This window comes from Vicugna pacos, chromosome 4 (genome assembly GCF_048564905.1).
Source record: "Vicugna pacos chromosome 4, VicPac4, whole genome shotgun sequence".
NCBI lineage: Eukaryota > Metazoa > Chordata > Mammalia > Artiodactyla > Camelidae > Vicugna > Vicugna pacos.
The window spans coordinates 32,603,352-32,629,920 of record NC_132990.1 but is presented as its reverse complement, the minus strand read 5'-3'; the positions used below and the strand labels follow the sequence as shown (position 1 = coordinate 32,629,920).

General features: G+C 34.4%; 1 protein-coding gene across 1 annotated transcript; it reads left to right on the top strand.

The window, feature by feature from the left end:
• The first annotated feature begins 371 nt into the window (after positions 1–371).
• Positions 372–23,021, top strand: CDC37L1 (cell division cycle 37 like 1, HSP90 cochaperone). The gene is made up of 7 exons (XM_006208138.4): positions 372–681; positions 4,624–4,905; positions 7,596–7,689; positions 14,409–14,524; positions 14,892–15,014; positions 18,687–18,851; positions 22,420–23,021. The coding sequence occupies exons 1-7, from the start codon at positions 550–552 to the stop codon at positions 22,519–22,521; spliced, it is 1,014 nt and encodes a 337-aa protein (XP_006208200.1). The 5' UTR covers positions 372–549; the 3' UTR covers positions 22,522–23,021.
• Positions 23,022–26,569: the final 3,548 nt, after the last annotated feature.

Sequence of the window (26,569 nt, the reverse complement as noted above, 5' to 3'; positions counted from 1 at the left end):
ATTCTTGTCGCTTGTAACTCAAAATGAGAGGAAAATTGGCTCTGCTTTTCAAAATTCTTCTCATTTCAACCGCCCCTCCCCCCACCCATCCCCGTTGCTTCAAAACTACTGGTTTACTTAACAGTGTACAGGAATGAGTTGCAGTTTTTAAATAATACGCAAAGTGAACAACGCTTGGCCCGAGCACCCCCCGGCCTCAGGACCCACTGCGCGGTTGAGAGTAAATCTGCAGCGCTGAAAGGCTGCAGAAAAAAAAGAGTTTTAAACTAGGAAGAGTTCCAGACGCAAGCTCCTCACGCAAGCCACGAGAACCACCTCCCACGGCCCCGCCTTCCAATCCGGAAGTGACGCATCGACTGGAGCCCGTCTTTTTCCGCCGTCCGCCCGAGAAGCGGCCCAGGCTAGCGCAGGGCGTGCGTCGGCGTCGCAGTCACCAGAGGAATTCTGGGTAACGGCCCCAGCCGGCTGGGGCGGCTGGCTCAGTGTAGCAGGTTCTGCTCACGCCAAGTCGGTTGGCAGTAGGGATAGTCGGGCCAGGGGCAGCCCGACATGGAGCAGCCGTGGCCACCGCCAGGATCTTGGACGCTTCCTCGGGCAGAGGGTGAGGCTGAGGAAGAGAGTGACTTGGACGTGTCCCCCTGTTCTCCCCGCTGCCCGCAGCTGCCGGGCGGCGGCGCCCAGGTGAGAAGGGGCCGGTGTTCGGCGTACGGGGAGGTGCCGTCACCAGGGGCCCAGAGTCCTCTCTCTTTGCGACCCTCGTGGTGCCCCGTTCGGAGCCCCCACCTCACCCCCTGGCGCCGAGGGCCTAATGCCATCCCAGCGCTTTGTAGCATCTTCTGAGGGCTTCGAAGAGGGACTCATTTATTCCCAGCCACCATCTCCACGCACACCTTTTTCACCTTGACTGATTCCTCACCCTTGGAAAAAGGTTCCACCCTGTCACCCGTCTTCTGACAACACCCAGGTTTGGGGCGGCTCACAGAACACTGACCCTTTGTCCTTTTGTGCCTGCTTTTATCTGAGCACTTTATTCTGTTGAGGGCTCTAATATTTGTGTACAGTTGATAGGAACAGTGAATGATTGAATGTCAACAATTCGCTGAACTCCTGACATAAAGATTTCAGATCCAGTTTACTTCACTGACTTTTGTCATCTGAGCAAATTCTTTAAAGCTTGCTTTCTATACTGGTGTAAATCTCTGCCATTCGCGTGACCATTTCCCCCTTACAGTTATGATTTTAGTTTTGCTTCACACCATTCTTCGGTAAAAACATGTAGGCACACGTTTGCCTTTCCCTTCAGACTTTTTCTCTGATTCCTGATGCTACTTGTGGTTTTCAGCCCAGCCATCATTCCTCGGAAACTTACCCAAATGTGATAAACTACCATTTAGGATTTTTGTGGATCCTATCTTAGGGAGAGCTTACATACTCATATCACTATGTCCTGGTTTTTCTTCTAACCTGAGCGTGTTGTCTTTATTTCAGCGTCACAGTATGTTCAATGAAATGGATTATAGGTGTCTGCTTTCTAGGCTTTTTGCGAAATGGGGTCCCTGAGTGCTTAACTGAATTGATACAGTTTTTCTCTGGACTCATTTTACTAGTTGTTGATGAAAATGAGTGATTTAAATCGTTTGCCAATAAACGTAGGGTCATCGATCCTGTGCCCAGCTCACAGGGTTAGTTGGCTGCACAGGGAAAAATGCTGTTTCATAACCACAGACTGTACTTCGGCCAGCCAGTCACTGGGAAAGTGCAAGACATTTTTTAGGAGGACAGAATGAGAGTTGATAGGTCAGTAGTCACCCACTAATTATGGATCACTGGTGTCATCTTTATATACAAAATGTGTTATATAAGCACATAATAAATGTGTTACAGAGAAAAAGGGAATGCACAGCGGCTGCCATTGTCAATTTTGAAGGCATATGGAGAGGATAGAAAGAGCTCAAGAATTTTTATTGCATTGTGGTTGAATCTAAAGAGTACCCTAAGAGAAACTCTTAATTTAAAAAATAGCTGTATATTAATTTTTACTTGTATACTTGGAACGATAAACTTATTTAGCTGAAGGGAATTTTAGAAGTTGAATAAGCTTATCTCTTTCACTAAAAGTGATTTCCCTGAGACCATGTAGCTAGTCAGTGGCAGAATTAAAACTAGAACCCAGTTCTGAGACCTAGTACAGTGTTTTTTCCCACCTCCTGCAGTGCCCATTCTGTGATGTTATGTAAAACTTTCTTTGACTGAAACAAACTTGAAGGTGCTAAAATTTGCAAAGTGATTACTAATCCTATGTTAGTTCACGTGTTTATAACAGACCTACTTACTTGTCTTGCTGTTAAGTTTTAGGACTTAAGTTCTCTATTGGAATATTTGGAAAGAATAAAATGTTTAGTTCAATTTATAAACATTTATTGATCTTTATAAAAACAGCCTTGGTTTAATTTTTACCAAATGTGGGAATCTAGACGTCTTAATGTCATATGTGATGTATAGTTCTGAGATTCAGTTAATGTAGAAGCAGTTTGGAACGTAGAGATGCTGTTTGAAAGTTTATGTAGTTATATTAGTAGACCTTAATGCTAACAGTTCCTTTTTCGAATTTGTGTTCATTAAGATATAATTATGTTTAATGTCCCTCTAAAAAACCTCAATATGTTCCCAGATAAAATATGACCTTTTAGGGGTGGGAAGGGAGTAGCTCAGTGATAGAGTACGTGCTTAGCTTACGTGAGGTCCTGGGTTCAATCCCCAATACCTCCATTAAAAATAAGTAAATAAACCTAATTACCTCCCCTCTCTCCCCCCAAAGATTTTATTTTATCCTCTAGATACATGTAGGATAGTTTCCTCAAATGCCCAAACATTGTCTGTGTAGTCTGTGGAGAAGAATTTAAATGTAAATCATTTTTAGAATTTGGAAATAAGATTTATGTGTTTGATTTGAGAGATGATTTGGTGATTTGCTTCCGTATAATTTGAAAATGCAATATATTTCCATTTGTCCTTGCCTTTGTTAGTGTTTTTCTGTCTTTTCTTACAAAATAAATTTCAAAGCTTCATTTTTCTCCTTCTCCTGGTCCCTTCGTAAGCATAGCTAGTATACAGTTAATCTTGATCCTATTCTAAGATAGCAAAAACTAAAAATAAATACTTTACTTGCTTGGTTAGGACCATGTGGTTCCTGGCTCCAAACCTGCTAAATGAGTAACTAAAACATCTAATAACAGTGTCCACATTCACCCCAATAGAAATCTAAGCTTGCTGAAGACTTGGATAAGAGCCTTGCATGCTACTTGCCTTAGAATTCTTTACCACCACCAGTCTGTTCCAAGAAGTCAAGAGTTATTTATTCATCTAAGATTTATTGAATTCTAGCCTCTCAAGAAACAAATAAGCACAATACTGTGTGGAAACACCATTATAGAAGTATGCATAACTTGGGGCAAAATGGATAGGATAGGAGGGAAACAAAGTGATACCAGAATCTGGAATGGAGATAGGAATTGGGGCAGAGGGGAGTTGCCACATTGCAAGGGAGGATGGAAAGAATAAGCAAACAAGTTGAAGATAACTAGAAGAGCTAGTAGAAGTTACCTAGAACTGAATCTAGAGAGATAACAGGAAGACAGATCATGAAGGACCCTGCTGTGCCACAGAGTTTGCGCTTTATCCCAGGACTCTACGAATGAATAAACTATTGAATTTGTTTCTTGGAGAGATCACTCCAAGTCTAGTAGAGAATGGCTTAAGATGAGAAAGGCTGTATTTATATAATTAAAGTGTGAAGTTATAAGGGCTTAATTACTAGTGCTGCAGATAAGGGAATAGGTTAGAGTAAAATTATTCTGAATACCTAACTTGAAATTGATCTACATTTTGGCTAAAAATGTGCCTTCAGATTTTGTTTTATAGAGCTGAGGAATATAAGGAATTAAACATCCATCACAATGCTTTACATGTGGCAGTTCAATAAATGTTAAAACTAATCGCTGTTGCTTATGAATGGAACAGGGTCACTAGGATAGACCAGTGACTATTTTATACAACTTTGCTTATTTTGATTAGAATTAAGTTAAATAATATCTAGCTGATATAGTCAGTTATAAACAGAAATTTCCAGTAGGAACTTCTTAGATTACCAAAGGTTGGGGTAAAACAGAAAGAAAATAGAAACCAAGAAATGATTACTTCTACATAAAAGATTCTTTGCAGTGAGAAACTTACAGAGCAAAACTCTAAAGGTCTGGTTTACAGCATGTTGAGTAATAAGGTAATAAACTAGATTTAAGCCTTTGTTATTATTGTGGTTTCAGGATTATGAAGACTATAAATCAGATTTTTGTTGAGCCCCCATTTGTTGGATATTGCTAGTTGCTAGGCTTTTTGTTGCTGTTAGTTGTCAGAGGAGAGGCATAAATTAACAAAGAAGCTTAGAGTGTAGTTGATGAAACAAGGCCTGTAATATAAAACTGTAAATACATGCACAAAGGCAGGATATCTATGTACCAGAAACATTGTACAGAAATCCTTGACTAAAAGAAAGTTGAACTGTATTCTGTAAACATACCTGTTCTGTTGCTGTTTCATTTCTTACAAATACTGTTTTTTATCCAGATGTATAGCCATGGAATTGAATTGGCTTGCCAAAAGCAAAAAGAGTTTGTGAAGAGCTCTGTGGCATGCAAATGGAATCTCGCTGAAGCTCAGCAGAAACTTGGTAGCTTAGCACTGCATAACTCTGAGTCCTTGGATCAGGAACATGCCAAAGCACAAACAGCAGTGTCAGAACTGAGGCAACGGGAAGAAGAATGGCGGCAGAAAGAAGAGGCTCTAGTACAAAGAGAGAGAATGTGTCTGTGGAACGTGGATGCCATTAGCAAGGATGTTTTTAATAAGGTACTATGTTTTATTGGACCGTAATGAAAGAAGAAAAAACTAAAGTGTCTGTACAAACCAGTTGTGCATATCTAGTAACAAAGCAACAGAATCCTGTAAACAGTATTCAGTTTTGACAGTTTATGAAAAGTGATTGTTGCAGAAACATATATCTCCAGTAGTGTCTAATGTGCTTAGTCCTTAATACAATTATGTGGCTGCAGCATAGCACACACACTGAATGTAAGAGTAGGTTCTGCAGTCACACTGCCTCAAATCTCAACTTTGTCACATACTGGCTTTGTGACCTTGGGCAAGTCACTTAACTTCTCTCTGCCTCAGTTTCCTCAACTATGTAGAGTGAAGACTAAATAAGGTAATGTCTTAAAAGCAGGTAGGAAGGGGCTTGGCATATGATAAAGCTCACATGTAACGAGCACTTTCTGATGTTATTGTGGTATCAACTTGCTATCAGTTTTGTAATGCTAATGTATAGTTACTGGATTTATCAAATAAAACAAGTTTCTTACTGTTATTTACCAGTATGTAATCAGTACACCTCAGATAGTAATCTGGACTTAGTGTTACAAGCATTGTTACTGGAAGGAGTAGTGTAGTACTTAAGCCAACTTAGTTTATTACAAGCAGTCCTCTGTTTTTCACTGGAATGCACAGGACCTTACTCGTTGACTGTTGTATCTGAAAAAGAAATGGGCATTTTCAATGCCCATTTTCAATTAATGTGTAAATTAGTACTTGTTTTTGTTTGTACTAAACTTAACTCTCAAGCTTCAGGGATAGACTGCTCATTCTTGTCTAAGTACATATTCACTTTATCTTTAATCCTCATTAATAATTCTCTAGATGTAGTCTGTAACACTACTTGTTTCTGCTCTGGTGTCCACTCGCAACACCTGCGCCCTGCCTCCTGCAAGCATCTTTAATTTCCTTCCCTTGGACCAGCTCTAATTCTGCTACAGCATCAAGTAATACACACACATAGATAAATGTACACCACCACTAGCCCTATCAGTACTTTATTCTTATTAATGGAGATAAATTATCAGATTACAGTATGCTTCTTGTTAAAAAAAAAACAAAAGCATGTAAAATAGAATTGAAAGGCTTCCTTCACTTCCATTTCCGTTTCCCAGAGAGAACCACTTTTAACATTGAGTCATATCTTTCTAGACTTTTTCTGTGCTTGTACCAATTTATATATGTATATTTTTCCTCTCCCACGACAGGATCATTCTTTAGTGAATGATTTGTGATATTTACATATATTGCCTTAAAGAATGTGTCTTCTTATTTTATTTCTAGTTTGCATCTATACTCCAAAACTATTTAAAATAATTTTTTACTAGAGAGGGAATGGTCAAGCCAGTTTCTTTGTTTTATAATGTCTCTTCTGTTAACACAGTGGTCACAAAGAAAATACTTTCATTTGTTTCTGCTTTTAATTATTTTGCTTTTTTTTTTTAACTTAGGTTCTAACATAGCCTACATTTATACCACAAATTAATTAGGACTATCTTTATGTTCCAGTCATTTGCTGAAAATCGTACATTGATTTTGTCTGGGAGCTTGAGACTTGAGAGGACTGGTCTAAATCTGCGCAGTCCAACTTGATAGCCACTAGCCACATGTGCTATTAAGCACTTTAAATGTGACTAGTCTGAATTGAGATGTGCTGTAAGTGTAAAATGCACACCAGATTCTGGTGACTTAGTACCAAAAAGAGTAAAATATTTTATTAATCTTTTTGTATTGCTTACATGGTGAAATGATAGTATGTTGGATATGTTGGGTTAAATAGATATGTTATTAATTTCATCTGTTTCTTTTTGCTTTTTTAATGTAGCTGATAGAAAACTTTAAGTTACATTTGTGACTTGATTGTATTTCTGTTGGACAGTGCTGGTCTAGATAGCAGAATATATAAAGGAAAAATGCTTTTATTTTGAAATAAATAAACTTGTGTGCTTCCTGATTGTAAACTGGCAGAAAGCTAGTTTTTGATTTTCATTTTTGGCAGTGATGAGCTGAAGGTTTAAATGTGATCACAGAATGTTCTGAGAAACTGTTCTGCCAGTTTTTCTGGCCAGATGAAAATTTCATCTTGGTCTGTTTTAATGACTTATTTAACTGAAAATAAGCACTTCCTTAATAGAAATTTGTACTTGATTTCAGAATCAAACCGGTCTTGCCTAAGAAAAGTTTACAACAAAGGTGTATCTTAGGTTTATGTCTTATCAAAGAATTTGTAGTAAATATACTTTTATTTTCTATATGCTTGAATTTCTGAGTTTGTTTCCAGCAAGAACTCCAAAGATTAGACTAGAGTTGCAAATATTTAATGGAAACAAATAATGCAAAATAAATTACGCATGTAAAGGATCTTTCTATACCTGCCTTTGATAAGTAAATTTAGATTTACAGAAAGGTTAATTCATTTGTTTTTCTGTGTAATTTCTAAAATAATTCTGTAATTTTCTACATATATATCATTTTAAATAAGACTAATGAAACTCCATTACAAGACAATTTTAATTTTTAATAGAGTTTAACAGATAAATTTAATGATACAATATCAGTTTAGTGTCTCACCTTTTTTAGTGTCTAAGAAGGATTGCTAGGTATTCAGTAGCTGAGAAAGAAGATCCAATTAGAATACAAAATCTGATTTTAACTTCAAATTTTTTTCTCAGAGTTTTATAAATCAAGATAAAAGAAAAGAAACAGAAGATGAAGATAAATCAAAATCATTTATGCAGAAATATGAGCAAAAAATCAGACATTTTGGTAAGTCTACTACTTGAGTTTCCTCCTTTTGTAATGTTTGGTATCATCAATATATGTACAAAGAGTGGGTTTATAAAATGGGGACCAAAAAGAAGCTATGGGACAAAACTCCAGTTGTGTAGCTACTTCCGGCAGAGTTTTACAGCTCTTGTTTTAGATTTTTTTTTTTTTCTATTTATAAAAAATAGAGTGACAGAGTAAATCAAATTGTGAAGAAAAGCAAAATTCAGTTTCTTATTACATAATCCTACCCTCTAAGGTTTGGTCTATTTTATTCCATAGACTTTTCTTTTCCCAGCTAGTCTTTACTTTTGTCTTTTCTGCTTCCTTGGTATCTGATTATCTTATGGTTATAAGATTAGCATTCATTTTTTTTTCAGGTTTTGGATATGATGCTATACAATTGATGCAGATCTTTGAACTTTTACTGAGATAAATAATAAGTAATAGAATATACTTCAAAATAATAAATGATAAGTAGTAGAAATATGTATACAGAGAACTATAAAGTAGTTTTCTATATTGAGGAAAAGCAGTGGGGATGGGATTGATGTAAGTGAAGGCTTTCCAGCAGAGGTAATGTCAGCTAGATTATGAGGCACACATAAGAGTTTTTCATGTAGGTAAGGGAAGCAAGGCAACAACAATGGCATGTGCAAAGGCTGAGTCAGGAAATAGTATGCTCTGTTCTAAGAATTATAAGCAGTGTGATACTGCTGGAGTGAAAATGCTGTTGGGAAGTGTAATGTGTTAATTTAGTAACCATAGTTTTTTATTTGTAATATGTTATAAGTTTTTTAAATGAAACTTTGAGACCTTTTTCCTATTGGTATTTTCCCAAAGTATTTAGAATTTCATTCGTCCTTCAGTTATGTCAGCACAGTGGATACTACTTAAGATTTTTTTCCCTTTTTATGGAGTTACTCAGAAAATTTATTAATTTTTCTCAAACGTTTTATTTTTAAAAAATAAAATAAGCTGTGTATTCTATTTAATTCAACAATAGTATCTGAAGAAATAAACAAAATTTATTTTTGCACATATTAGCATTCCAGTACTATTCACAATAGAAAAAAATGGATATACCGCCCTCCCTTGGATAGATATTAAAATTTTTAAATGAGCACAGCCCTGAATTATAAAAACAAAAATTTTGCAAATGAGCCTTAGTTGTGATAATGTGATTTGCAGCTCCCACCCACAGTCCTTTCTTCCTAGTCCTGTGTCCTGCTGTATGTAGGAAAAGGAGTACCCTGTACTGATTGCTCTTTCAGAGCATAACTGCGTCTGGTAGAATAGCATCCTTCAAGGTGCTTTTACACAACTGGAATTCTATAGGCTAGTTGCTTTGGAGCAACGGGGAACCTAGTGAATGTGAAATCAATAGTTCCCTCAGTTTTGCTATAAACTGAGTGCTGTGGTAAAAGCAATTTTGTTTGGGAAAATATCCCTATCTTACCTGGCACTGTAACCCACCTGGCACTATAATTATGTAAGTCTTCAATAAACATTTTACCACTCTATAATTCTGGGTAGTGAATTTCATAAGCTTGTTGCCTTCATTTCTTTTGCTGTAAATTGAGTTTTGGGGTCAAGAAATAATGTGGTATGGGGAATGCCTCGTTTAGTAAGACCTCAGATGCATTACTGTTTGCGTGGCAGGGAGGACAGGCAATACTAGATCTCAAATGGGCTTGTTCAAGTGAGGAACCACTGGTGCCTCCAAATGAAACGGGACCAAGATAATCAACCTGTTACTTGATGGTTGGTTAATCTCTCTAGCATATAGTGCCAATATTGAGGTTTCAGCATTGGTTTCTGCTACTGGCAAATTAGGTATTCAGTGGCTAATCTGGAATATCCTTGATGGAGACATCCCATGCTATTGATTCTCTGCATAATCTCAAATCTACCAGCATGACTCCTTAGTTTCTAAAATACTGATACAAGCAATCATATGGCTGAAGAAAAAGACTAACAGGACATCCACAAGTGACTGATAAACAATTATTTTGCCATTGCATGTGTGGGCTTCCGGTGTCTCATTTTTTAATATTAACCAGAGCCTTATTAATATTTAATATTAACCAAAGCCGACCAGACCTGGTAGCCATACCCAGATTCACATTGTTCCTGTTTCTTAGTGGAAATGCACATTGACTTTTCACTTTGGAGGAGATATCCTACTTGCTGCAGCCCATTGGGTCTCAGATGTGTTACTAAGGTAGGAAGCTCCCAGAATTTTCTTGTTTTATTTTCCAGTTTCTGGGTTGTTTGTATCTTACCAAGGCATATGGGATACCTGCCTCTTCCTGCTCACCAGTTTCCATCAGAGTGAAGTAAACCAGTTTGCAGTCATGTGGGATGATGTGATAGTCAAAGTTCCTGCAGACTAAATTATGGCACAGAGTTGATGGTGACTGAGGCAAGACAGTGAAAGTTTAATACTGTCCCTTCTGGGTGGAAGCAGGTGTTTTTGGTGTTGTGTGTTTCTTGTAGTAAAGGGGGGGAAGCATTTACCACAATAATGACTATATCAATATATTCCTTTGAAGTAAACACATCTGGAATAGCAGCTGTAATGAAAGCTTCTAGCTGGAGGCTTTACAAACTTGGTTTGCATTCCAGATTCTTGGAAGACATGGGCCTGGAACATGGGAGGCTGTGCAGGGCTGCAAAGGCTTCACACCTTACTTCTCTGTGGTCTCATGTGTACCTACATTCTTTAAAGTTCTTCCTAACTTTCCCTATGGTATTTGTTGACTATCTTTCTTATGTTGCTTGTACTCTTATAATTACCGTCTTGGAATTTACCACCTAATGATAAATGGTACAACAGTATCATGGAATATTGTGAAGTATTGAAATCTTGATTTTTCCCCCTGTATCTGTATTTAATATATTAATTTAGTTAATTCTTGTTTTATAAATATAAAATATCAGTTTAGAAACAGTCTGTTTTAAATTTCACAAAAGTTTTATTCAGCCATTATGCATCTTTGACATCACTGTCTTTATGATCATGAGAGCTGCTTTTTGATGATCTCACTTAAGTTTTCATGACATGTCATCTGTTCACTTCCAACCAGAGTTAGCTGTGGTTCAGCATTTTTTGAATTTGTGTAAGATGTTGCCACTGGAAATTTTATTAAAAGCTGTGAATATTTGCATAGATACTCTGATAGAATCAGTTGTGCTGTAGGTGGATATCAGTCTCTTCAATGTAAACACTGACATATTGCTTTTCAAAAACACATCAATATCTTATTTTTGAAAAGACATTTAATAAAAGTACTCTTGAATAGAATGTGAAGTGAAATGAATAGAAAATTAATATGTATGATATGATTCTAATTTTGTTTCTCTAAAAGTCGTTAAAAATAAGCCAGAAGGAAATACATCAAAATGTTAATGTTAATTATTTCTTGTAGAATTGCAGGTGATTTTTATTTTCTGGATTTTTTCAAATTCTTCACAATGAATATAGTTTATTTTTATAATCTGAAAGAAATATTTTAAAAGGCTTTATCCTAAGAATTCAAGAATGGCTTAACTTTAGAAGATTCTTTAATGTGGTTCACCATATTAACAGATTGTAATAGCATAACCACAGGATCTAGTGATAAGTTTGATGTGGGAGGAATGGAAATGTCAGAAGAATTTCTGGAATGCCTGATTGGGTGACATGGAGCTTAGGAAGCAGTGTAAATGACAGGGAGAGAAGAATGGGTTTGATTTCAAACAAGATGAGTTTATGCGCAGGCATGTAGGTAGAAACAGCTGTCTGGTGGTAGGTTATTGGGAATTCAGGAGATCTGGAGCTCAGGAAATAGAGAAAAAGAGGTCATATCATTCTTCAGAAATTCACAACCTAGTTGGGAAATTTTCAGTACTTTGAGAAGTTTATACTTAGTGTAATTTAAAGTTTATCATTCTATAAGTATAATGCACAGAGGAAAGGGAAATCAATACGGACATGTATTTGGGGGCCATTTTAGGAATCAGGTGGAATATTAATAGCTAATCGGTGAATTGGGATTTAGATGTTCTCTAGAAAAACATGTGGGTGAAGATACATAATTAAAGTATTTCAGTTTGTCAGAGTAAGTTTTTCAAGCATTTAGAGAAATTGGTTGTCTAGTTTAGATGACTAGATTACCCTTAACCAAAGGATTAGCTTAATATTTGACGGATGAATGAATGAATGGTTCATATTGTGTTAATAATACCTAACATCTATCAAGTGTTTACTCTCTGTCATATTGTTTTAAGTGCTATATATGTATCAACTCATTTAATCCTCACAAAAAAATCTTGTGCATTGGATACTATTTTTAGCCCTATTTTTACAGATGAGGAAATGGAGGGGTAGAGATATAAAGGAACTTACCCAAGGTGTGGTTAGTGGTGATGCTGGTATTCGAACCTAGGCAGTTTAGCCCCTAGAATCATCATGCTACATTGTGTTACTTTCCATTTCTTTTTAAGTTTGCTTATAAATTCCAAAATAACATTTGTAATTTTAGTTATGTTCTGTTCCACTAAGCCATTGATTCTCTTCATATATTTTGTTCATAAGATTCCACACGCTTCCATAGAGGTCTATATGGACTACCTGTAACATGACTTCCCAATTTCATAGTAATTTGGTAGGCATTTTTGAAATCAGTTATTGACAATTATTTCTCAGATGAAAAAAAGCTGTGGTCATCCTCAAGTGTTAATTTTGTCTCAGGTATTAAATAGGTAGTTTAAAACTTTAACGACATTCTTCTTCATGGCCCCTACAAATGTCACTAACCCTTTCATGTATTACTTTCCTGCCAGAGAGACCAAAATGATAGGATTTGGGTACATGGGTAAGTCATGATGCTGCCATGGAGAAGTTAACAGGAGAAGCAATGATCTTTCTATGGGTGGTAGATAGAGTTGAAAATATTATCTCTTTAAGTGTAACAAAGCTAAGGCAAAATTGCTTTATAGGATTTATTTTATGGTTTCAGGTATAAGAAATATGGATTATGCTTTTTTAGATCTGACCCCCCAGAAGTTATTATACTCTTTAACTATAGTTTGAGGAGTAGTTTTTTAAAATTTTTTAACTATTTAAAAATTTATTTATGTGTTTATTTTACAATATCATGTTTTAAAATGAAGTATAGTTGATGTACAATATTATATGTTACAGGTATACAGTATAGTGATTCACAAATTTTTAAAGGTTATACTCCATTTATAGTTATTATAAAATATTGGCTATATTCCCCATGTTGTACGATATATCCTTGTAGCTTATGTTATACCTGATAGTTTGTGCTTCTTAATCCTCCATTTTGCCCCTCCCCCTCCCCTCTCCCCACTGGTACCACTAGTTCCTTCTCTACATCTGTGAGTCTGTTTCTTTTCTGTTATATTCACTAGTTTGTTGTATTTTTTTAGATTCCACATGTTAAGTGATAATAGTATTTGTCTTTCTCTGTCTGACGTATTTTACTTAGCATAATGCCCTCCAAGTATGTCCATGCTGTACACCAGAAACTAATGCAACATTTTAAATCAACTATATTTTGAGAAGTAGTTTTAAGTAACTTAAATATCAGTTTCTTAGAATTTAAAATGACCTAATCAGTGTATTCAAAGTGTTGAGGAAATAACCTTATCAAGCTTGTTAAACTCTTTATGAGAAAATGCTAAATGCTTTTTTTTTCAATTTTTTAAATAAGGAGAAAATCATTTATTTTCAGCTGATATCCATGTGTTACTGTGTATTTCTCAATAAGACGTTTGTCCTCAGTTTTGTTTTTTCTTGTGTTCTGATGTGGAATGTTAATATATAGAAATTCATTTTGTATCTAGAGGAATAATTTATTGACAAACTATTGAGATAGCCTTATAAAATTTCCATGATGATTCACCTACATCCACACTTTCTTGGTTGGATGAGTATAAAGCCCAGCACTTTACTGGTTCTGTGATTACTTGACTGGTATTGACTTTTTGACCAGATTTCTTACTAATTTGGGTAAAGATGAAAGGATACCTTTAGTAGTTTAGGTTAGTTTGGTATTTTGAAGCAAAATAGCAGCCATTTTCAAATATTAACTAATTTAAAAAATTTTTTTCTCTGTGTATATAGTCATCATGACTAAATGGTTAACATGACTCAAACGGTTAAAATTTATTTACTGTTATAACACTGGATTGGTTTCCCATGCCATCAGCATTTTACTATATCATCTTAGACATGTTTTAATAAATTGGGAAAAATGTAGATTTTAAAAATCTTTTATTAAGTCTTTGTTTGCCAAGTGTAGTTTCTAGAAGTTTTGCTTTCTTTTGTATCTTTCTAATAGAAAAATTTGTATTCCATGAATAAATAATATTGCATCTCTTGAAATTATCTGTACTGACTTTACCCAAGGATGACCAGCCATCTCTCTTTGCCCAGGTCTTCAAGGCATTTCCCAGATGCAAGACTTGTGGCTTTAAACCAGTCACCCTACTTTAGGCTGACAAATTATTTGAAATAAAACTCTGAATTTTGAAAGCTAGTTCCAATGTACTGGGTTTTGCTTTATTATCCTTCTTTATTTCCTCTTTTACCATAAAATATTGCTGTGGTAATGTGAGTTGTCTTTAAAGAGACATTTAAAAATACCATTTTTTTTGTTTACGAGAGGAAAGTATTTGACATTCATGGTTTAATTCTTTTTTTACAGGTATGTTAAGTCGATGGGATGATAGTCAGAGATTTTTGTCTGACTATCCATACCTTGTATGTGAAGAAACTGCTAAATATCTTATTTTATGGTGTTTTCATCTAGAAGCTGAACAGGTATCATGTGAACCCTGAATTTCTGGGAACCTTAGTGGAATTCTGGTTTACTTCTATGTTTTGTTTTTTACATTACTTATTTTAAATGAAAGCAGGAAGGTCATTAAATGAAATTACAATTTTTTGTTTTGTTTTGTTTTCAGGTCTACTTATCATTGGAATTTTTTTTAGTTATTTCAGTTAGCATAGGGAAACTTTTACCCATGTGCTTTCCCTGTCCCCCCCGCCCCCCCATTTCTCTTGTTCCTGTATATTATAAAGGTTTTTTCTTTTTTAACCTAGTTAAACATCATGTTTTAAAAACCCAAGTAGTAATCACAATATTAAATATATTTCCAGAGATAATAATTTTAATGTTTATTTTCAGAAAGGGGCTCTAATGGAACAAATAGCACATCAAGCTGTTGTAATGCAGTTTATTATGGAAATGGCCAAAAACTGTAATGTGGATCCAAGAGGATGTTTTCGTTTATTTTTCCAGAAAGCCAAAGTAAGTAGCTGTTTGGTGTTTTTAAATGGGAAGGTTAAGCTTTATCTGAGACCTCTTTTGTCCATACGCATCAAAGGAAACTATCCAACTAGGATGCTACATGCTAAATTCTGAAGATTTTTTTAATAAAAATTTATATTTGTGTTTTTATGCTAATTTAGACTTAAGGGAGCTATGTGAAAGGTTGTACTGTAGCACGTATGTGAAATTGAGACCCATTCAAATGAATGTATGTATTCAGGAAAATTAGAGGAATGGTTAAAAACATACCTGTGCTACACAGAGCATTATGTAGCCATCAAAGTTATATTTATAAAGAATTTTTAATGATCTGAGAAAATGCTTTGCTATAGAGCCAAAAGAAGGGATACATATTTATATTTACAGATGATGTCAGCTGTATTAAAGAAAAATAATTATGTCTAGAAAGATTAAACAGCATTTCACACTCACTAGATTAGTAATAATTTGAAAGTTGTACAAGAAGTAGAGCAATAAGAATTCACAGTCACTGCCTACGGGAGTATAAGTTGGTATAACCACTTTGGAAAATTTCCTGGTAAATTTGAACAAGTGCTAACACCCAGAAATTCTCCTAGGTATATATACCCTAGAGAATAGATTTCTCAGTGTGGGGTCCAGGGACACTTGATGGTCTTTAAGACCTTTTCAGGAGGCCCTGAGTCAAAACTATTTTCACGATAATTCTAAGATGTTATTTGTCATCGCTTCTCGGCCTTTTGGCTAAGATCAAGTGTTAAGATGTTATTTGTCATTTTCATGCTCATTCTCTCATGACTGTATAGCAGAGCTTGATACAAAATGTGTGAATCCGCTATCTTCTATTAAGCCAGGCTTTTCACTAAATTTTTTTGTTTTGGAAATATAGTTTCTTAACAAAAATATATTATAAATGTTAATATATAATGAGTTTGTTATTATATTTCAGTTAATATTTTCTAAATTCCTCAGTTTTAATTTCTGACACACATAAATATTGATAGATAATAGCCCACATAAACAGGGAAGTTTGAGAATTGCTGCCCTAGAGAAACTCATGTGCACATCATAGAACTGTTCATAATAGCAAAAAGTCTAGGAACAACCCAAATGTCTGTTCAAACAGTAGAATGAATAAATTGTGGTATGTTCACTTGGTAAAATACTAATCAGCATTGGCATGGATTGAAAAAAGACAAGAAAGTAAAAAAAAAAAGTCAAAGAATGATATATCCGGTATCATTAAAAAAAATATTTTATGTTTTTTATTAAGTTCAAAAACAAGCAGAACTAAACACTGTGTTGTTGAGGGATACATAAATAAGTGGTAAAACTGAAGAGGCAAAAGAGTGATTAAGACAAGTCATGATAAAGGTAACCTCAGAGAGAGAGAGACATGGAATGCTCTTTGAAACTTAGATGGAATGACCTATTTCCTAATTTCTGTGGGTATATAGTTGGGGTTTTGCCCAATAAACTGTACTTACATATTTTACATGCTGGTTTTTGCATGTATGGTACATTTTAGCATACACAATTAGAAGTTAGAAGGAAATACACCAAAGGTTTAACTTTGATTATACTTGGATGGTAGAATTATAAATGATTTCCATTTTCTTTTTCATATACCACAATGAACATACTTCTTTTTATAAATAGAGGAAAACATTTTATTTTTAAATTAAAAAAAATTGTATCAGGGTGGCAGTAGTCCTACCTTCTTTGACTTCGACTATTAAAATAGGAAATTTTCCCCAAATAGTAGTTTTAATGAGTAAAACATTGACTTGGTATTTTAATTAGGCTTCTGATGACTATTCAAAATTTTCACTTAACACACAGGCATAAAAAAAATTCTTTTTCATCTTACGTTAATGATATGTTTGACCTAGTGCTTAATAGGATAATGGAACATAGCCAAACTATACATATACTTCAAAATTTACTTTGATAAAATAGAACTGAAGGGCTCTGAAATCTATAGGTCTTAATAATTTTTCTTTAAATTAAGGAATAATTTTCATGGGGTGCTTACTTTGTGCCACATTATTATTCTAAGCACTTTACACGGATTAACTCATTAAATTCTACTAACATTTTATAAGGATTATTATTTCTTTTTTACAAGTCAGGAAATTAGCATAGGAAAATTGAGCAAGTAACCCATAGATTACTTAATAAAGTAAAAATCAAGTCTCTCTAGCTCTAAATCCCTAGGCCTTAGGCATGCGAAGGTCAGCAGTTGTGTCACTTGATTCATTTAATGGTTGCATAACCATTTCAGAAGGATTACTTTTGGATATGAAGGCTAACATTCCATGTGTCTACACAAGTAACATATAGTGACAAAAGCAAAGTACTGTAATATAATTAAGGAAATGATTTATATATTCATAAAAATATAGGATGGCAGCACAGAACACTGTCTGCATTATTTGTATAGATAATGATGCTAATCATTAATCCATAGATTTTAATCCAGTTACACAACATAAACCACATTAAAAAAAAATACCATTGCAGACAAACGGGACCAATGATATTCAATAATGGGACTTGACAAAAATCTCTTCCACCACTTGAACGCAAAACTTATGTTCTGTTAGTGTAGGATATGCTGTGTCATGTTTTATCTGCAAAGGAGACATTTATAAATGGAGGCTACTGCCACAAGGGTGTTCTGCATCAAGAATTTTACTTATATACATTGTTGGAGAAAGCACCCTCTCAACATAACCCATATTTTTCTTTCCGTAATCTTGAAAAGAAGGTACTTGCTTAACTAAAACACTAAGATATTTCCATAATGAAGTTGAATGTTGACTGTGATTGTTTTTCATGGCTTTTACAAATAGGGATTTTAAAGTGTGAGAATTACTAATAGCAGGTTAGACTGCCCCTCATTAACTGATGGAGAATCAAAAAGTTTTAAGAAAATCCCTTGGTTGTTGGCTTGGCAGTGGGAAGAGGAGAGAAGAATGGTAGAGGTTAAATGAGGGCTGTTTTGCAAATGCATGTAGGAAGATTTTATTTAAATAAAGTTCAAAACCAGGCAAACTAAATATATATTTTAGGGATAATGCATAAATGATAAAACTATAAAGAAAAGTAAAGAAATTATTGTGACAAACATTAGAATAGCAGTGAAGGGAGGGATGAAGTCAGAGACGGAAGGCTGAACACAAGACTCTTCTAAGGCACCAGTCATCTATGTCTCAACACAAGTGGTGGATGCTAACTTTGTAATTATTTTAAAAGTTGTATATGTATGTTTTATGTACTCTTCTTTATGTATAACATTTTTGTAATAAAGAATAAGTGAACACCAAAAAAAAAATGAGGGCTGTATTGGATCCTGTCAAGATACAGATTAGAGAAATACAGAGGAAGTCTATTTAGTTCATTATATCTCTATGTATGTATGAAGAGATGTTGTTTCTTACTCATCTGTTTTATTTTGCTGAAGCAGAGGAAAATGGAACAAACCAATCTTAATTTTGTGTAAAATAGGCAGTTTTCACAAGTCTGACATGGATCTTGGTGGTCTCTACATTTAAATAATTCACCTCATCTTTACTTCTTCCACTTCAGGCCTGACGTATGCTTGTTAGAATTTACAGTGTGGTCTGGAAGTCTTGAAGGAAAAAAAAGTCTCTTTTTTGTGTTTTCTAGGCAGAGGAAGAAGGTTATTTTGAAGCATTCAAAAATGAACTTGAAGCTTTCAAGTCAAGAGTCAGACTTTATTCTCAATCACCAAGTTTTCAACCTGTGGCTGTTCAGAATCATGTTCCCCATTCTGGTGTTGGATCTATAGGTTTATTAGAATCCTTACCACAGGTAGGTTAGGAAAGTGAATATTTATTTTATAAATGTATTCATTCACATAATTTTTGCTCTTTTGGACTACTGTTTCTTCTTACATGTTATATATGTGTAGTCTTTTTAAATGTTCTTGCCTCAGAAGACAACTCTTGAGTTTCATCTCATGCCATCTCTTATGTATTTAGAGAGACACCAAATTCCACTCTTTTAAATATAGAAGAGATGAGATCTGCCTAAGCATTCTTAAGAACAAGTGTTATGTATTGATCATCTCAGTCATAAACTTCTCAGGATAGCTCCTAAGGAACACCTGAGTAGAACTATATCTTAAGAATTTATTAAGATGAATTAGCTTCAGAGTATATGTCCAAGTAGCAACCAAGGTGATCTGTTGCACAAGTTTATTAGTATTATCTTTTTAAATGTTGGTGTTACCTACTAGATGTGACGTTTTATTACACATTAATGTAACTAATGCTAAGCTATTCTTTCTGATAATATTGGCCAACTGTTTAAGCTTCTTGGAAGTCTGCTATTACATTAAAATAAAACTGTGTCAGTGTGAAAGAATTTATGTCAAAAAGAGGAGGTTGGACCACTGGTCTTCCTGATACTATTTAAGATTGTAATTTTAAGTTATCATTAGAAAGTTGCTGTCCATTTTGGTTTTAGTGGCATTTAAATGAACCAGTCATCTCTCATTTTCATGCCTCAAGACTTTAAGACCAACTTTAGCCAGTTTAGTCTGTCGCCTGCACAGTGAAAAGGGAAGTCTCATTCAAAAGACAATGTGAGAGGAGTTCTATACTTATTTTTAAATCTCATGAAGTGGTAGGAATTGAGATTTTTTAATATCTTGACCTTATGTCTCTATAATTTCACTATTCCAGTTACATGTATTGTAGGCCAAAGGTACAATTTAAGAAAAGCAGTTGATCATATTCAGCTCAGCCAAAAATATTGCTCTCAAGGATGGAAATAATCAAGGTCTGATTTTTAAGTAATTAGTAATGTTACCCCTTAGTTAGACATGTAAGTGATATTCCCCCTTGATTTGTCCTACAGATTATCTCTTAATGCTGTTTAAATAAAGACAATTTTTTTCTTCAGTTCCATGAGACATAGCCCACAGGAAAGCAGTCTTTCCCAAGGAATTTTATGACTAAGTCACTGTAAAGTCTGATGTATAAACATCCTAAAATTAAGATGTCACATAATGAATGCAAAGGAAAAAAGAGACTTTTGAAGGATATTGTTGATTCTAAACATAGGAAGGAAAAGATAAGATTTCAGCTAGATATACAGGAGCACTGTCATCTGTTTGAGGGAAATAGGGTAACATGAGAGGCAACCTGAGGGACTAAGTTGTCACCTGAGAGGAGATTCGGAAGAACAACTTACCATAATAATAACATCCCATTTTCATTGTATTATTTTATAGATTGCAAAACACTTTTACATGGTGTATCACTTAATCTGCTCAAAAACCCTGATTCATTTTCATTCATTTTACGGATGAATAAATTGAAACTCCTGGAGGTTAAGTAATTTGCCTGAAGTCAATACAATAAGTGATGGAGCTAATATTCTTTTTTTTTTAATCTTTTTATTTATTTTTTGTTGGTGGGGAGGTAATTAGGTTTAACTGTTCATTTATTTCTTCTTTTTGGAGGTGCTGGGGATTGAACCCAGGACCTCATGCTTGCTAGACATGCATTCTACCACTGCACTATACCCTCCCCCGTTGGAGCTAATATTCAAATCCTGGATTTCTGTCTTACTGCACTGCTCATTCACCAGCATCATAGACTATTGTTGAATCATATCCTAGAAATAAGACAAAATGCTCAGTCACATGCTCTTGGGAAGAACCGGTCTCTGGGACAAGAAATGTGTTGAGGATGATACTAGATGAGAATATGAGGTAGTCAGTAGGATTTAGGTGTACGTTAGGTTAGGTATATTGATTTTTTTTTTTTAAGTCTTTCCATGATAATGCCTTCTGTTCTTAAGGAGATGGTAGTTGAATTCTAGAAAATCTCTCTAGCGAATCTTAATACTCAAAATTCTCTAGTGAAAAACTAGAGCCTAGTCTTGCTGGAGTGTGTAAGCTCTGTTCTGAAGCCCTTTAGAATTGGGCCTGGGTGGTCAGAAAAAAAAGATTTAGCACTCTTCCTTTGGAGAATGGGATAATGTAGGAAGATTACTAATAATTTTTTTTATAAAACTTAAATTTGGGTAACACTTTAGCTTTTAATTTATTTTTTTAATTGACAACAGTCTTATGAAATAAGCCAAATAGCATTATCCTTAGTTTTGAAAGAACTAAACCAAGGCCTATTGGATAGAGACATAGTGACTGTTCTTAGACTATCCTATATACTAGCTTTTAATTTTATTAAATGTTGATAAATTATTTTCTCTTTGAGGATAGCATTATACTAAGTGGTAGAGGCGAGGTTAGAACTGAGGTCCAGTGTTATTTTAGTGTCCCAAACCTTAGTCAATTATTTGTGCCACTTTCTTCATAAAGATTTGATTGGGAATAATCCAGCTAACCTCTGGCTTGCTTTTTGACTTTTACAATAAAAGAATCATAAAGCTTTGTACTTTATTAATAAGATCTTTTGAAAACCCTGCCTCCTTCTGGGATGGAGAGATTTAAGATGTCGATACCCTGTTTTGACTGTTTTCCTCACTGGTGTTTATCAAATAAAATAAATGAAAGTAGGTGATATGTTAAAAAAAAAAAAAACCTCTAAATAGCTAGCACATATTCAGAGCAACTGAGTAGACAATACTGAATTCTTGGGAAAGAATTTCCAAAAGTCCTAGGTTTTAAGGATTTAGCGTTCCTTATTTGTGGTACTTAAACAATGGTTTTACTTTTGCACTTATTGAATAAGGTTTTCTGTTCCTACTTTAGAAATGAACAGATTAGAACATTTGTGAGTTGTTCTTCTGTTTAAAAAATAAAACCTAAATTAAACTTCTTTTGTTTTTGTTTTTAACTTTTTAAATAGGAGTCTAGTTACCTTTCAAAAGATTGATTCCTCAGTTGAGTTTGTTTTAACCTTTGAGAAACCAAAATAGACTCTGAAGATAGCTATAATTTTTACTTGGTAAATTTTTTTCCTTATTCAGGCGTTTTGCAATTTTAGTATTTACTGTTGTAATTAGATGGTAATCATCAAAATACATTGCTTGCTTAAAGCCACATTTATCTTTTAAATTATCAATAGCTGTGAACATATAATCACATGGAAGATACAACCTTATATGATTAAATAATTAAAATTATACAGTTTTTTTAAAGAGGAAAAAGATAGTGTTTATTATATTTCTATTTTTCACATACATCATTCTGTCTTTATCACATCTCTTTGGATTAAGTGGTAATAGTCTCATTTTTTTCTTTATCTTGGGTTTCTACCCAATCATGACTTCAAAGTCCATCTTTTTTCCTACTCTGCTACACTGCAGAAAAATAGAGAATGCGAAACTGAGTATGTAGTTGCATATACTGACATAAAACTGGTTATTATCATCCATTGTTTCTTCTCTATACTTTTTCTTTTTCCAGAATCCAGATTATCTTCAGTATTCTATCAATACAGCTCTCTGCGGTTTAAACTCAGTGGTACATAAAGAAGATGATGAACCCAAAATGATGGACACTGTATAATTTGGTTAAGACTGCTGAAGCCAAGTGCTATTTTGTTACAAGAAAGGAAGAACTTGGCTATTTTCTTGACACTTTTATGGGTGCTGCACTTTATTTTTGTTTGGTTTTTGATGGGAGGGAAAAAAAAAGAGTACTGAAACGTTTTGTAAATTTTTTTTTTTTATGTGCTGCTAGGTCTTTTTGTTTTGTTTTTCTGAAGAGAGGAGTGGTACGATATGTTTCAGGAAGTCAAACTGGACTTTTTGGGGGGTTTTTTGGCTACTAAAACTTGCCTTTAATCTTACTGTTCTCAATTTTGGAATCAAAGTATGAAAATCTGCACAAATGCAATGTTTACAAGAACTGGTTGATTCTAGGAGGCATCTGCTACAGTCTTTTTTTTATATGGATATGTACATGTCCTCTGCAAAAATGATTAAAGATAAAAATGTACTTGTATCCTACTGCTAATTTAGCTGTCAAATCTGGTGTTTCATCATATTAAAAGCAATAAATCAGTAGTTCATACTCTACTTCACTAAATAAGCTGGGTGGTACAAATTAAAACAAAGTCTTTCCCCTTAAAGTAATATTATATTTGTTTTTCGGCACCATCAGTTAAATCCTTGACTATAAAATCAATTTTCTATGGATACTAAATTTACCCCCAAGTATTCTGAGAACTGTATTAGAAGTTGATTTTACCATTCTGACATCTTAATATTAAGGGTTATAGTGATATAAAAAGTGATAAAGCTAATACAGATTTATTTTTTAAATAAGATCAACTTCAAGCTCACTCTTAGTTTCCTTACTTGACATAGTCTGGGATCTCTCAGGGAGCAAGTTTTCAAAGAACACTAATGGCCTATAAGAAAAAAACAGGAAAAAATTTTTAAATTGTGGTTATTGTTTGTTTCACTCAGAAGTGGCTTAAGGACTTTTTTAAAACGCAAATGTTTTTGAGTTAACTGCTTATTTCTAAGAATTTGGTGATCCTCATTGGTAATGATGGGTTTTACTACATTTGTCATTCCTCTCTTTAGCTCAGTTACCATAGAATGCTTCTGAGCTTTACTACTTCCTATATAATCCACTTTAAATCTGTCAGGATACTTGATGATTCATTTTATTTGGAATAAGATGACAGTGTTAATTATGCTGTCCTTATTATTTGAGGATTAATCATCTGACTTATAGGAACATGAGCTTTGATGGGTATTGGATATAGTCTTTGGCTCAGTCCCATTAAGAGTGGTAGCAAACATTCAGAAGATGACTAAACGGGATTTGGAATACATGTCTCAATTTGAAAAACCAAATAATGCTAAGGGACCCAAATGGTGATGAGTCCTGTGACCTTGACCCATTTGTACCTTGTTTTAACTAACTAAGGTAATAAGGCACTTAGTACCCATAGAAATGGACTGGAATTACTGAATCATACATACATAACATCACAATCTTCCTGGTTTTCAGAATAAAACTCTCTTTGTGCTTTTGATATAAATATATACTCTATAATAAAATGGTTGGCTAATTTATGGTAGTATTCATCAGCCTGTTTTTTTTTTTTCTTAAACTGTGACCTAGTTCTAGTTCTAGAAGTTTTTTCTTTTTTTTTTTTCCCCTTTTTTTCCTGTTTTGGAGCAAGCGCTTGTTTTTTTCCTTCCTATCAAATGGAAAATGTGAACATAGGGGTAAAATCCCCAGTTTCACAGAAATGTTAATTGAACCAGTATTTTCCATTCTTCAGCTTCACTCTTCTTTGTAAGCACTCAAATTGTTTTGAATTTTATTTTGCCCTAAGTTAAGAGGTATTAAAGGCTGAAGACTAGAAGGGGAGAAATTATCAACAAACTAAGTAAACTACTCCTGAAGGGTGTTTTTGATTTTTGTTTTCTAAAATAGGACTTATTGAAGAGATATTTTAAAATGTGGCTTATGTGTGTTCTTTCACTTTCAAAGGGACGTGTTCTAATGTTCTGAATGTGAAAGTGACTGGATTTATTCTGGGAACTACTGACTGATGCCACAATTTGCACTTAAGATCATAACTGACATAGTTAGCAGTACTTTAGTACTAACAATGATAAATTTACATCCTTTTTATTTTTCTTTATTTTGCTTTAGTACTAAGAACTAACTCCTACTAGAAGAAATGTCTTCTGTTTGTTAAATAATTAATATACTAAGCAAAGGGATAATCTGCATTTCAGGTTGGACAACTTTCTCCAAATTAAATAAACCATGGAAAGTCCAAACAAAAGAAAGAAACACCATTAACACCAAAGTATCCATCAAAGATTCTTGTGTCATTTGATTAAATTAATCTTCTAATAAGCGATTAAAAGAAATAGTTATCACTCTATTTTTCCCCTGTTAACTCAGTGTCATTTAATCAGTGGTAGTGGAAATAGTACTGATTGAAGGAGAGAGAGATGGGTAACATTCTCAGACAGTTATACCATTAGTGGGCTTTTTCAAATTTTGCCTAATGAACTCACTATTTCCTATGACTTCTCTTTAGGAAACTTGGGACTTCTTTCAGACTGGCATTCCTTTTATGCTTTTAAAAGTGAATTAACATGCTGCCCAAAGAACATGAATCTAGTTGAGTAAGTGGATTATTTTATAGGATGAAAACAGTGATTGTGGGTTTAGGCAAAGTGATCCTGACATTAAACTTGGGATATTTTCAGAGAAAAAGAGATGTCAAATACTGTTCTCAAAGTCAGTCATGTATTTCAGTTCTTAAATTGATGTGGAACAGAAACTTACTTGTCTGGGTTGAGATCAGGCCTTTCATTTCAGTTTTGCCACTATATCATATGCATTTTAGTAAGTTCTTAAAAGTATGCATCCATTGCCCATCTGTAATGGACATGTATGTACTGTTTCACAGGTCGTCTGAGAAGCTGACTCATCCAATAAGTATTCATTTGCTTGCTTACTATGTGAGCTAATGGTGGGGGGAGGGGTACTAAGATGAGTAAAAGTTGATTATGAATTCCTTACCATCTAATAATGAAGCTGAAACCATCCTCTTAAGCCTTGAAAAACTAGACTTGAAGTTTGCTCTTTTTTAAGTATGAAAATGATAAGAAAATCCCACATATTTCACTTGTTTCTTTAAACAGCATGATTTTTTCATGCTATTTACTCTTCAGACACTCAGAGTCTTTTGGTAAAATATGACATATCACCAAACTGATTTATACCTTGGTGAAATCCTTCCAAAGTGCATTTTGGCATGACAGTTTACTCAGTGCTATATGTATGGAAAAACAGGTAGTCACCAGTGAGCTAAAGGTAAAAAACAAAAGCTAGAGTAGGGTATGGACTCTACAAAACTTTTATCAGAAGCTTTAAACACAGCTAAACTATTTTGACTGTGTTTCAGAATCTTGAATGGCAAAGGTAGGAAGGCTATTTCTGCAGTTTACCAGTGCCTGGGAATATTTTCTTTTTGTCAGTGAAAAGACAACTTTTAAACATACTTCAAAATACAATTTATTCTTGCTATTGGTTACAATATTACAGCAATTTAATATAATCTGAGGTGAGGTCTGTAATTATCATGATTTGCTGTTAACAGGTAAAATTTGTCTAAAAATGAATGTCCAAAATATTTTATTTTGCTCAAGTGCCATTGTAAATAGCTGAAGGAAAAGCAGCCCTGGGCTACAGTTTAGATTCTGAGCCATTTCAAATGGAACTGAGAAATAAAATTGCCAGATGGTACTAACTGCCAGTTTGCACTTCCCACAGCACACCCTGCTTATGAAAGGTGTACCAAAATAAGTGTTATACTCCAGGAAACAGGGGTGATGGATTGAAATACTGTTCTTATTAGCCTTTAACTAAGGTATAGTAGCTTCTAGTCTTGGCATTCAGCTCCAGACATATTTCCATGTGGCACATAAATCATAATTATAGTTATTACAGCAGAAAATAAGTACTTTTTGTAATAGTGGATGTATGTGCAAAACTTTGGGTTGTTTTAGGAGTGGGGAGGAGTGATCACAGGAAGAAAGGTCTTAATTTTCATGTTCTTCTATCCTTCTTC